Source organism: Bubalus bubalis, chromosome 8 (assembly GCF_019923935.1).
Source record: "Bubalus bubalis isolate 160015118507 breed Murrah chromosome 8, NDDB_SH_1, whole genome shotgun sequence".
Lineage (NCBI taxonomy): Eukaryota > Metazoa > Chordata > Mammalia > Artiodactyla > Bovidae > Bubalus > Bubalus bubalis.
The window spans coordinates 115,578,526-115,591,163 of NC_059164.1; the positions used below are offsets into that span (position 1 = coordinate 115,578,526).

Sequence of the window (12,638 nt, forward strand, 5' to 3'; positions counted from 1 at the left end):
GTGATGACTCTTAAGTTTTAGCTGGATGGTTCTTGTAATTGTGGCCTCTGTCTTCAACATCAAGTGGGGCAGGATGCTCTGGCACCCCCAGATCAGCGGGAGGCATATCTGCCTTTTGGTGGTGCGGGGGGCCCCCAGCTGTCCAGATTCTGATTCTACTTGTTTTTATGATTTCTGGAAAGGAAGCGTGTTTTGAACTATGTTAAGATGCACTTCTGTTTCTTAGTGGAAGGAAACCATAGCAGATTAAACAGAGGATAGCTGTGGTATACATTTTAATTAAAACAAGACTACTTGCTAGGTTGAGAGCTTGGGAGGGATCTGAAGGGGTCCTCTCCCAGCGGACTTCCAGTGTCTCCACCCAAGTTAAGGACCCTGAAGGAGGTGTCCTGGTCCAGGCTTGGGTTGGAAAAGAATTTCCAGACATGAGACAGAATGAGAGGGAAATAAAGTTTATGAGAGAGGGAGACGCTGTTAGAACAGCGGGCCAGCTCAAGGGAGAATTGACCTTAAACAGTGGTCCTTAGTCCACTTTGATACCCAGGGTACAAGGAGTGGGATAGGGGTCTTGCGAGTCATTTGCTGGTTGGATGAGGCATGTATACTGGGTGGGGGGGGGGGGGAGAGTAGGGCAAATGCCTCCTCCCTATGGGGTAGGAGGGGAGACAGTTATACTGTTCCATTAATAGTTATAAGGGAGGGAAGGACGATAAGGGTCTGCTTTTTCCATTCCTGCATTCAAAGACCCTCCTTGGTTTTATCTGCTTTTTCATCCTCGGGTCACCTCAGGAGGCAGCAGTTTTTTAGGACAAGGGACGGTAAGGTCTCTCCCTCTGGGATTTCTGCGTTTGGACAATGGTGCCAGGAGCTGGCCTTGGACTCAGACCCAACAAGCGCTGGCAGCCTGCGGTGGGGGCCATTTTCTCAAGTGGTCACGGAAACCATGGCTGAGCGGGAGTCCCGCTGGAAGGTGAAGGTGAAGATGCCCACATCCACGTGGAGTGGAAGGACCGGGGAAGCGCCGGAGCAGGTGCGAGCTGGTCTGGAGTGTGGGGTCCTAGTCCGCTCAAGACAGGACGATCCATCCCAGCCCAAGGGCTGCCAACAAGGGGGAAAGGACTGCGCGTGGAAGATCTGGGGTTGGGGGAGGGGGACGAGATCAGCAGGGAGAGGCCTAGACCCTCAAGCGGGAGGATGGACTTCAGCAGGACAGGAGGGAGGAATCCACCCCGAAAGGCAGGGGACAAACCAGACGCCAGCCTGCGGTCTGAGCCGGAGCCCAGCGCCCAGGCGCAGTGGGTGTCTTTCCACACAGGGGCGCTGGAGCACGTTTTACTGCAGAGGAAGAGCGAATGTGCACCCAGACCCGAGCGCCCCAGTAGGTGTCGCCCCCCCCCCCACACACCCGGGGATCCCCACTTCCTCTCAGTGCAGGGGCTGGGGGCGGGCGCGGAGCAGGCTTCGGAAAAGTTGCAGGCATCACCAAATGCTTTAGCCTCCGTTGGCATTTACGCATTTATCGAAAACGAAAATTAAGTTCGCGATACACACAAATAAGTGGGGGTGTGCCGGGAGGAGCGCTGAACTGAGTTGCTCGGAAAGCACCCCTCCCCGCACCGCACCCCACCGCACCCAGGTCGGCCCTTGCCTGCCTTCCGTGACCTTTTCCTTCTCTTTTTCTGGAGACCTGTTTTTGGAGCAGAGCTTGGTTTGGGAAGGAAGGGGGCCCATCTGAGGCCGCGACCCCCAGCCCCCTCCCTTGCATCCCCACGGTTTGCACTCCATCATCCCCCGTGCGCACCCCCGACCTCCAGGGGTCTTGGCTGTTGTAGTTTCACGTTAGGCAGGAAAAGCTGCGAGGGAAACACGAGGGAGAGAGCCCCGCAGGGCGCCGGGATTGCAGCCGCGAGCGATGCGAGCGCGTGGACGCGGGGCACAGCCCCGCGCGGAACCGAGGACCTGCATCTGGGGGTGCCGCCCCCTGCCTCCGTTCCCCCGACGCCCCCTCCCCGTCGCGGACCTCTTCTCCCGCTGCGCTCTCCCGGAAGACGGCGGGGTGCGCTCTCCCGGTGGCCCGGAGCCCCCAAGCGCGCCCCTGCACCCACGAGCTGCGTGACCCCGCGGCCTCCTCGCGGCCAGCCCCGGGACCCCCGGGCGCCGTTCCCGGGGGTGAAGGGCCGCGTGGGGAGACGGCGGGGAGGAGGAGCTGCGCGGGGACCCAGGGCGGGGGGAGCGAGGAGATGCGCTCCGAATGCTCGCCGGGCTCTAGGTGGTGCCAAATTCCGGGGCCTAGGCATTTTCCCTCCCTTTATGGTTTTCTGTTGTTTTTCTTCCCTCCAATGGCTTTGATTAGGCCGTACGCGGCCGTGCGGAGGAGTTGAAAACAGAAAAGCAAAGGGAACGAGAACACACCGCCAGACCCTGGCTCGGCCCAGCCGCCGGGGAGGGGGCGGAGGAGGCTGAGGCAGGCGGTCGCTCGGCGGCGACTCGAGAGTGGCGCGCGGGAGGAGCGGCGCGCTGCCGCCGTCCTTTCCTCCGCCGCCGCCTCCTCTTCTTCTTCCTCCCCTTTTCCCCCCGGAGGGCGTGGGGAGCGGGAGCCCCAGAGGGAGAAAGCCGATACAGAAACGCCCCAAAGACAGCCAGCGAGAGCGCGCGGAGACCGATGGCTTCGCTGTACCAGAGGTTCACTGGCAAGATCAACACCTCGCGGTCCTTCCCGGCGCCCCCGGAGGCGAGCCGCCTCCTGGGCGGCCAGGGGCCGGAGGAGGACGGCGCGGGGCCCAAGCCCCTCGGAGCCCAGGCGCCCGCGGCGGCGCCCCGGGAGCGCGGCGGCGGCGGTGGCGCGGGCGGCCGGCCCCGGTTCCAGTACCAGGCGCGGAGCGACTGTGACGACGAGGACGTAAGGGCATCTTGGGGGTGGGGTGGGGGGTGGGGTTGGGGGAAACGCGGGGCCCCAGGCAAGCCCGGGGGAGACGCGCCCGCGCCGCGCCTGCGAGGGTCTCGGGGCGCCCTCCCATCCCCCACTGCTCCCGGAAGCGCGCCCACAAAACCACTCCTTGCGCGGATCTCGGTCACCGCCGTCCTGGAGCGGGTCCCGGTCTGCAGCGGCGGCGGGCCAAGAGTTGGTGGCTTTGAGGGCAGCGTTGGCGGAGCTGCGCTGCTGGGGTGTGGAATTGGCTGAGGGTTCACGGCGGCCCCGGGGACGCCTGCTGTTACCCGCACGCTGCTATGGATCCTAAGGAGAGAATTCGATCTGTGTGTGCTTACGAGTTGGTTTGTTCTTTCTTTCCGTTTTCTTTTGTCTGCTTTAAGACTCTAGGAAGAGGCTGTCCCAGGCTCCTTTTCGCCCCCTCCCACCTGTCACTGGAGTCCTTACCTCCCAGGCTGTCACTTCTCTCACTTCTCCACTCTCCAACCCCTCCCCTAACCCCCTCCCCCACTGGTGGTGGGGCTGATGGTGATCCTCTTCCGAACCATAAAATAAAAGCGCTTGCCTCCGAGGCCCAGCCCTCTGACCCAGGCCTAGCACAGTTTGTGCTGGTGCGAGTCAGGCCCTGCCTGTCCCCACACTTAGCCTTGGACTAGCCACGACCTTGGACAGTGTTAGTGGGAAAACTTCTCCAGGAGCACGTTTTCTACTCTTCTCCGGGCTGGTAGCTGGGAGTTTCAAAGGTTGGATTTGCATATCACCTTAGTAACCGATGACTCAGGCAGGACACCCGCAGGCTGCCCAAGGTGGATGAGTTCAACCACCTCTTTTGATCTCTTCCAGCTATTCAGAGGGCCAGGGAGGGCCAAGTGATGCTTCTGATACCTTGTGTTCCCAGAAAAAAAAAAAAAAAAAAAAAAAAAAAAACCAGAGAAAAAAAATCCCAGACAAGCTCTCAGACAGGCAGACAGGACTGGCTCAACTGGTCCAGCCCGGCTGGGTGTGTTGGGTCCAAGAGTTTAGTGTGTGTAGCTTTGAGTGTCCCCACCCGGGGGTAGTGGGGGGTGGGTACCTGCACACAGGTCCTCTCAGAAGCCTCGCAGATGGCCTCCCCTGACAGACCCAGGGCAGTTCCTGTCTCTGCCCTGAGCAGGAGGTGGTCATTCAACATGCCCTGACTTGGGTCACTGGTTGTTTTGTTTTGTGAATGGAGGATCTGGAGAGGTCGCAAAAGTTTGTGGGAGATGTGGTCACACACACACACATACACACACACACCCTGTATTAGAGCTTGCATGAGATTTTCTTATTTTGGTTTATTTCCAGACCCCCCCTGGTTACACAAAGACCTATCAGAGAGATGGCCCTCACTCCAGTGGGTCAGGTCCTAAGGGAAATGCATGAATTCTCAGATTCAAGGAACCAGAATCTTTGAGGAGGGGTTTCATTGGGACAGTTGAAAAATTATGGAGGATTAAACTCCAGAGATCTTGGGGAAGACCACCGAGCTGCAATGCAGACAAAAATGATGCACTTTTTGCCTTAAATCTTTTGACTTAAAACTGTTGGGATTTGTTATGCTTTAAGTGAGAGCCATGAGCAATTTCCTCTTAACAGGCTCTAGGTGTCGCTAGGGGAATGGAGAGTTTCTGAATTTTGTTGTAGACGGTCTCCGCCCATTCCCCCACCACCCCATCCCATCTTAGCTTTGAGCATGTATTCCTCCTGTCATTTTGACATATGTCTAGAAGTGTTCCTCAGATAAGCAAAAGGGTTGAACTGAGGAGCAAATTATTAATTTAACATTTGCAAATGGTTTTTGCTGAGATGACTCTGAAGAGTATATCTACTTTAAATTCAGTAACTCCTGATATTAATGTTTTTTATTTCATGGAAAATGAAAAACAAAGGGTGTGTGTATGTCTGTGTGTGTAAAAGTAGGTATAAATATAGTGTATGCAGTATCCTTATGAAATATATATATCATGTTTAAAATGTATTATTAAAAAATGACACATGAGTAAATTTAGCATCAATTTCCTGTAAACTTTTATGTGCTTTTCTCAGAAAAAATATTCAGGATTGGAAAAATTATGTCTAAAAATATACTACGTAGGTGTACACATTAAACAGATTCGTTTCCCTCCAGTCACAGGGAATGCCATTTGCTATGAGTTAGTACTAGTTAAAGAAAGTAGGTACAAAAGCTACTTTTCTGATATTAACCCTTGTTAGGGTTAAAGAATCTTGAGTAATCACCCTGTTACCTACATTTAACCCTTAAGATGTACAACTGATTAAGAATACATTGCATATTACTCTGTGTATCTTGGGCATCCCCAGGGCATGCTGGTTGCTGTCCAAGGTTCTGAAGCATCCTCTCTATTAGCACCTAGGAAATCTTCAGCACCTTCGTCTGCAGTCCCAGCACTAAGGCTGATGGTGTCATTGCTCTTCTGTGACTTGTCTGTTCCATGGAACAGAAACAGCCTTCCCACCTTGGTCACTCACATGATGGTAAACAGCGTTACCTTTAAAATCCAACGAACTCTGTGTCTCATTGTCCTGCCATCTAGAAATGAGAAAATGAAATGTAGTTTTCGATCTGTCTCCGTGTGTATGCACACATGTCTGAATACGACTGAGAATGAACAGTTCTTTACAAAATAAAGTTGAAGGTAGTTACCAGGTCTGGAAGAGAGAAGTCAAATGCTGCAGAGTGCATTTCCTGTCTGGACCAACCAACTACGTGTAGGGACCTCTCCACTGTGTAAAAGTCTGTCTGTGGTGGGCCAGTTTTAAGGTGTGAAGTTTAACTTTGAAGAAGAAAGAAAGCAGAGTGCTTTTCTACCCGAGTTTCCTCATCAATCTTATACTTATTTAAAGTCAATGACTTGGGAGACCCCTCTGAGGAATCAATAGCTATTTTGATTTAAAATTCACTTCATAGGCTAAAAATAAGTTGACTCTTAAAGGGACTGCTGCTGGAAGTGACTTTTAATGGGATTTAGTAACTTCTGATAGGAATTAACTTCAATTAATTTAAAAATATTGAACCTTGTTGTGCCCTGGCTTGAGCACTTCCTTTTGATTTCTTAAAGGACTTTGAAGGCCATGGGAAGTAGGCTTGTTGGGGCCACATCAGCATGTTCCTGTATTCTTCATTTTTGATGACACATGATTTCCTAACAGTACAAATATGATGACAGGATTTTAAAACAGCAATTTGGCCAAAACAGAGATTGAGCAAAAATCATTGCTTACTCAGTCTGTCTTATGATGTCACTGCTGTCTAGCTTATGATGTCATGCTTCTGATGTATTTCATCTTCCTGTTTGTCTGCAACCTCCAGCCCTTCTTCCTCTCCACCTTGACTTTTCACTCATATGCTGCCAACATCCTGTTAATTTCTCCTTGGAGTTTATCAACTTTAACTTTTGAAGCAGCATGACTCCACAGAAATATTTGTATACCTTCTGACTTTCTTCTGCAATTTCAAATGTATTTACAATCTCATATTATCTTCCTAACATATTGAGGAAAAGGTTAAAAGTTTCAGCCACCAGCTTGATCTCATTATTTTCATGTCGAATTCGATAATGCTTAGTGTAACTCGTCTATAGAAGAGTTATGGGATGTCACAGGGTTACTTGGAGCTTTCAAATTCTCAATCAGGTGATCTAAAGTGGATTCACTAATTCATTACAAGAATTCCTTTTTCCTTATTTAGGTTGGTGGCACACTCACATTCTTACTGTCCTCACTGCAGAAAACTGCACAGAAAATGTCTTCAGTGTCCTCTTAATTACTTGATACAATGGCCTTCGTTCTTGTTGTCACCTCTTTTGCTCCTGATCACCGCACCCTACACTTCAGACTTCTGTATCATGTGTCTTTCATGATGCCACATGAATTCATGTCCTATCTCTCTCTGACCTTTGTATTCTTCAGTAAGTCCTTTTTTCCCCCCTCCTCTCCCTCATATAGGGGGTTGGGAGAACCTGTACTCCAAGGTTTTGGTCTCCACTATTCTATTCTTTCCCTGCCATGTTTTCTTCTTAAGATACACTAAATATTGGGAAAATTAAAATGAAGATAAAGGGAGCTGAGTATATTTCACAGCTTCTGTAGCAGTTGGCCGAAGTAGCTTAATTCCTCTGGTATACACCTCCTAGCATCTCTTCTGAAGAGTATTTGCTTTTCTATTTTGCAGAATTGGAGAACTGCAGGATTGGAAGGACCTTGGAGGTCCCCACGTTGATCTCTTCTCCCACCTTTTGTTCCACAGATCAGTTTCGGTAGTCGTGACAAGACATCCACATAAACCATATCCCTGACTTTGTCACTTCCCTCTCTTCTTCGTGTGGCTGTTTAGTAGCTCAGTCATGTCCACCTCTTTTGCGACCCCATGGATTGTAGCCCCCAGGCTCCTCCAGTCCATCCGTGAGATTTTATGGGGAAGATTACTGGAGCGGGTCATCATTTCCTTCTCCAGGGGATCTTCCCAACCCAGGGATGGAACTCACATCTCCATGTCTCCTTCACTGGCAGGCAGATTCTTTACTGCTAAGCCACCACTTTCCTCTCTTTACATCTTGTTATTCTAAATGACTCTCTGCCTAACCTCTTTATTTCTACTTCTAGTACTACTATTTCTTCCACCCCCGACCGTGGCATACAGTATACATAAGCTTGTACAGTTACATTTCTCTCAATGTCTTGATTTCTTTCTTGTAATATAAAGTATTTCACTAGATGAGCTTTGAGGTGCCCTTATGGGTTTGATGCTGTGTAACACTGCATCATAGTGCCCTACAACAGTTGTCCTCCTGCAAAGTCTGTTTTCTGCATTTCAGAACAATGTTAAACACACAAGTCAGTCAGTTCAGTTCGGTCTCAGTTGTGTCCAACTCCTTGCAACCCCATCTGCAGCACACCAGGCCTCCTTGTCTATCACCAACTGCCGGAGCTTACTCAAACTAATGTCCATTGAGTTGGTGATGCCATCCAGCCATCTCATCCTCTGTCATCTCTTTCTCCCCCCGCCTTCAATCTTCTCCAGCCTCAGGGTCTTTTCTAATGAGTCAGTTCTTCACACCAGGTGGCCAAAGTATTGGAGTTTCAGCTTCAACATCAGTCCTTCCAATGAATATTCAGGACTGATCTCCTTTAGGATGGACTGATCGGATCTCCCTGCAGTCCAAGGGACTCTCAAGAGTCTTCTCCAGCACCACAGTTCAAAAGCATCAGTTCTTCAGCACTCAGCTTTCTTTATAGTCCAACTCTCACATCCATACATGACCACTGGAAAAACCATAGCCTTGACTAGACGGACTTTTGTTGGCCAAGTAATGTCTCTGCTTTTGAATATGCTGTCTAGTTTGGTCACAACTTTTCTTCCAAGGAGCAAGCATCTTTTAATTTCATGTGTTTACTATCTAAAACAGTCTCTCTGTGAATGTTTTGGTAAAGTCGCTATCACAAAATTATACACAATTTTGCCTATTGTCTCAATGCTGAGCAGAGTCATCACGGGAAATTGTCTGTTACAAGGAAGTACGAACAGTGATATAAACAAAGATTCAGTGCTAGCTGACTGATGGGTGAAGCCAAATATAGCATCACAACTGTCTTGCCTCTGCACTGCACGTTGTGTTTTTAAAGCACCACTGGCTATATCTCATTCCACCCTCCTTGTTACCTTGGCCTGGGGAGAACCGTAACAAAGAGTCAATCTGTTGGCTTGAAAAAGTAGTCAGGGTAAGCCTGATTTTTTTCATTTGGATGAGTCAATTGTCCACTGTGAATTATTGCAAATAAATTTCAACACGTTAACAAGCCTTTGCTCTGTGGTGTCGGCCAAAAAAGTACGTCTTTGCTTAAGGCCGAATGTTTTGTGAAAAATGAGTATTCTGCCTTCTTGGTGGAATTGACTTCTGTGTAGCAGTAAGATCTTTTGAAGTGGGCACGGCAGCCTACTTCATATGGCATGCTTCCTTTTATTCCTGCTAGTGCACACTTTTAAGTAATTTACTTATATATGTTACCTGTAGATATGAGGAGGTCTGGGGTATTAGATAACATAGTATCAATTTATATTTTTGACAGTGGAATCAGCTGGTTTTCCCACATGAGATTAATATTCCACTATCACTATGTAGACAGGAACTGCTCTGGATGTTGACTTTGGACATTTTTTCTTCATAAAAATAGAGCTTTTTATTTCATACTTCAAGCTTTTTCTCCTTTGGAATCAGAATGATTAATGAGTTTAATTTTTGCAAGCAACCGGCAGGAGTTGCTGAGTAAGATGTACAAGCTGATTGTATATGGCCCTGTTCCTTTTAATTACTCTGATGATAACAGTGCATTTATCGTGCATATGGAATGCTTCTCTGCAATATACAGTAGTGATCCCTTTCATGGAGTGTTGCCTATAAAATAATACGTACAGTAATCCTTTCAAAATTAAATTCTGCCTAATAAATATAGTGTTAAGGGCAGTCAGTACCCATGTGCCGTGCTGTGCTTTGCTTCATTTTAAACACATCCATTTGATTTTCTGTACAAGTACAAAAAGAAAAGCACTCAGCCTTTCTGGTTAATGACTTTTGGAACACTTATCTTTAGAAGGATCTGCATCTTGAAATTATCTGAAATAAAATATTTAAAAACTGGATAACATCTCATCTTACAAATGAGAAGACTGTAGATAGTTATGTGAATAATATTCTGTAAATCACTTGTGTTCTCTGGACCTCAGAGAAACTCAGTCTTCCCTTCTCTCCTGTGTTCTTCTCAGTATCCTCTATGGTACTGTAATTGAGTGGCAGAATTAACTTAATTATATCACTGGATTTCAAACATATGAACGTTATGAAATCTTAGCAGTCTAAATTATTTTGATTCTAAATGGGTATGCTAATTGCCAAAGGAAATAACAATTTCACCACGGTAGCAGGAGACTTTTGCCCTGAATGGGTTTCCCCAATGGTTTTACTCTTTTTTCCTCCATACAATGCTTTCTGTGTTTCCTAACAGCATCCAGATCCACCAGAAGCACAGGAAATGTTCTGGGGACATATATGGGTACCTTTACAGGGAGTCTGAAGCCAGGATGGCCCATGAGGTCCAGATGGTAGACTTCCAGGCGGTGAGCATCCTGCTTCCCAGAGTCAGAACATCTCGGTCGACAGCAGCGGGCACCGTAGCCCGGCACCTGGCAGGGACTGGAGTCTTGCCTGGATGCAGGAAAGAGGGGGACTCCTGTTGCTACAAATGGAATGGTTCTCAGGTCCTGGAACAGTCATTCCCTTTAAAATAAACAAACCTAACTTTGACTCACTCCTGTGGTATGTAGATAAACAGCTTGAAGGCATTTAGAATGCAGTAAAATCGTACTAGTACCATGCCCAATGGACGTTAAAAACAAACCAAAACAAAAGATGCCTCCACCTAGCTTTTAATTAGAAAGGAACTTCAAGATTTTCCAGGGTATCACAGTCATTGTCAAAATAAAATCTTAACTTTCTCTAATGTTCAATTTTATTTGCTATCAGCTTTTACCTTAGATGATTTGGGGTCAGTTTTGATATGCCTCTGTTTGAAAAAAAAATGTGGAGCAGGTTTTCCTGGCACGTTCCCCAGTTTGGAATTCAGAAGACCAGTGAATCCTTCTGTCTCCTATTGTTTACTGTTTGTGAAGATTTAGTTTAAAGACAGAACTACTGGAATTAATACAGCTGTTTCATACAGCAACAGTCTCTTTGTTATATCGTCTGTAATATATTTATATGATTGTTTATATCCCTTCTATTTTATATATTGGGCACCTAGTATGTTTTAAGATGGCATCAGCCAGAAGTGGACCAGGACTGGAAGAAGGGAGCATTGAAGAATAGGAACAGGAATAAAAGAGGTTTTATGCAATACACATGAAGAGGGGTGGATAAAGCAGAAACTAGAGGTGGAGAAATGCATGAGAAGGTCACAGGCCTCCAGGCTCCCTAACCATTTCCCCAAAAATATTTAATTTCCTAAACTGTGTTCAGATCCTTCCTATGCTTCATGCAGTATGCCATCCAGCAATTTAAAAATCTAAAGCAAAAATAAGAAATCTCTTTGAAAGTCCTGAGAGATGACATTATCTCATCAGTTTGTGAAAGCTCTTAGAGTTGCAAGCTGGTTGCAACCCCACGAGGTAGTGAAACCCCGCCAGCCTTGTGTGAATGGCTCCAAGCCCTGAACATGCGTGGCTGGTTCTGGGCTCTTTGTGGCTTTTGCGCATCCCTCCTCAGCATCTCCCCCACCCTGTGGACGGACCGCTGTCTTCTGGCATCTGAAGCCAATGGAGACAAGTGGGCCTGCGCTCTGCCCTCTTAGTCCTCAGGCTGCCCTGAGATTAGGCTTTCATCCCTGCCTACCTTGCCACATCGTCTTGGGAATATTCACAGAGGGGATGGTTGCCGTTTCCTGGAATATTATATTAATAGAATACCTAGCTTCTTTCCCAGGCGAACTCCTAGGTCTTCTTTGTTGTTATGTCCATTCCATCTTTTCCGACTTGCAAATGTGTGTTCTCCATGCCAGGTTTGAAGGCAGTGTGCTGCAGGTGAAACTCTTTGAGTCCAGAGTGAACCCATCTGTTTGCAAGTCCACCCCAGAGTGCATTGCTGCTGAGAATAGCGCTTTGAGGGGACAGAGGCTCCACTGAAACCTACATGGGGACCGTGGTTAGTTTGCTAGAGGGACGCGTGGGCGTGGCATGCGGAGAAACGGAGCCGGAAGTCAAGTTGGGCTGAATTTCCAAACTGGACCTCACGTTGAGTGTTGCCAAGGTTTGGCACAGGGTCACTGCCGCTCTGCATGTTATTGTGGGTCTCACAGGCACCTGTGGGTCTCACGGGCACCCATGGGCTTGTGCCCTCCCTCTTAGCATCATGTGTGGTCACATGGTTGACCTTGGCAGGTGGAATGGACTGGAAGTGAGAATAGCTCTCCTAAGTGGACGCTTTGTGAGCCAGCCCGTGGTTTGCCCTGCTCTCCTTCCTTCTAATATGGATGCTGGCAGTGTATCAGAGGGAAAGATAGAAGGTTAGGTTTGTAAACCACCTAGATTACATCCGGACAGTGTCACCTGGCCTGAGCTGACGGACACAGCAGGATACGTGTTCCTGTGGATCAGCCACTGTGCACTGTTTCTGGACCTTGATTGCTTCCTCGTCTGTGGGCAAATCCGGCACTTTCTCAACCTCCATGGGAAGCTTCATTCTACATTCCTGCATCGTGCTTAAGACTTTCCAGTTCCCAAAGAGATGGAAATGGAAATTTCCCTGGGAGGGCAACCGATGTTGGGGTGATGAGTTTTAACCAGCTCCCTAATTTCCTGTCTTTGGGGAGCATGCTTGTTGGGTGAGGAGGAAAGGGTGAGAAGAGACAAGTGTGGGTGTTCATGGGAGGGGGCAAGGAGAGACTGGGAAACAGGAGTGGACATACAGGTTCCTAGATAGTAATGATGGAAGCAAACAGCCTTCCAGATGTTGCAAAGGCTCAGCCTTAGACATGAGCCTCCTGGGCTTTTGACCTTCCAAGTCAGAATGAAGAGACTCTGAGGTTCTCACAGGGAAGCCTGGATGCTTCGAGTCTGTGTCCTTACACCAAGTGTCGTGCTCTTCATGTCACGTGGATTTTGGAATCTGTTTTACACGGA

The 12,638-nt window shown here is 48.2% G+C and overlaps 1 protein-coding gene across 3 annotated transcripts in view; it reads left to right on the forward strand.

Annotated features, from left to right (window-relative positions):
* DPP6 (dipeptidyl peptidase like 6) overlaps positions 1–12,638 on the forward strand; it is a 1,060,979-nt gene that overhangs the window by 278,832 nt on the left and 769,509 nt on the right. Inside the window, exon 1 of one of the 3 annotated variants that reach the window (XM_025292128.3) lies at positions 2,281–2,899. The exons of the other annotated variants lie outside the window; for them this stretch is intronic. Within the exon in view, the coding sequence (XP_025147913.2) occupies positions 2,663–2,899 (237 nt within the window). The 5' untranslated portion in view covers positions 2,281–2,662. Of the gene's footprint in view, positions 1–2,280; positions 2,900–12,638 lie in introns of those variants that run through there. 3 annotated transcript variants of the gene reach the window in all.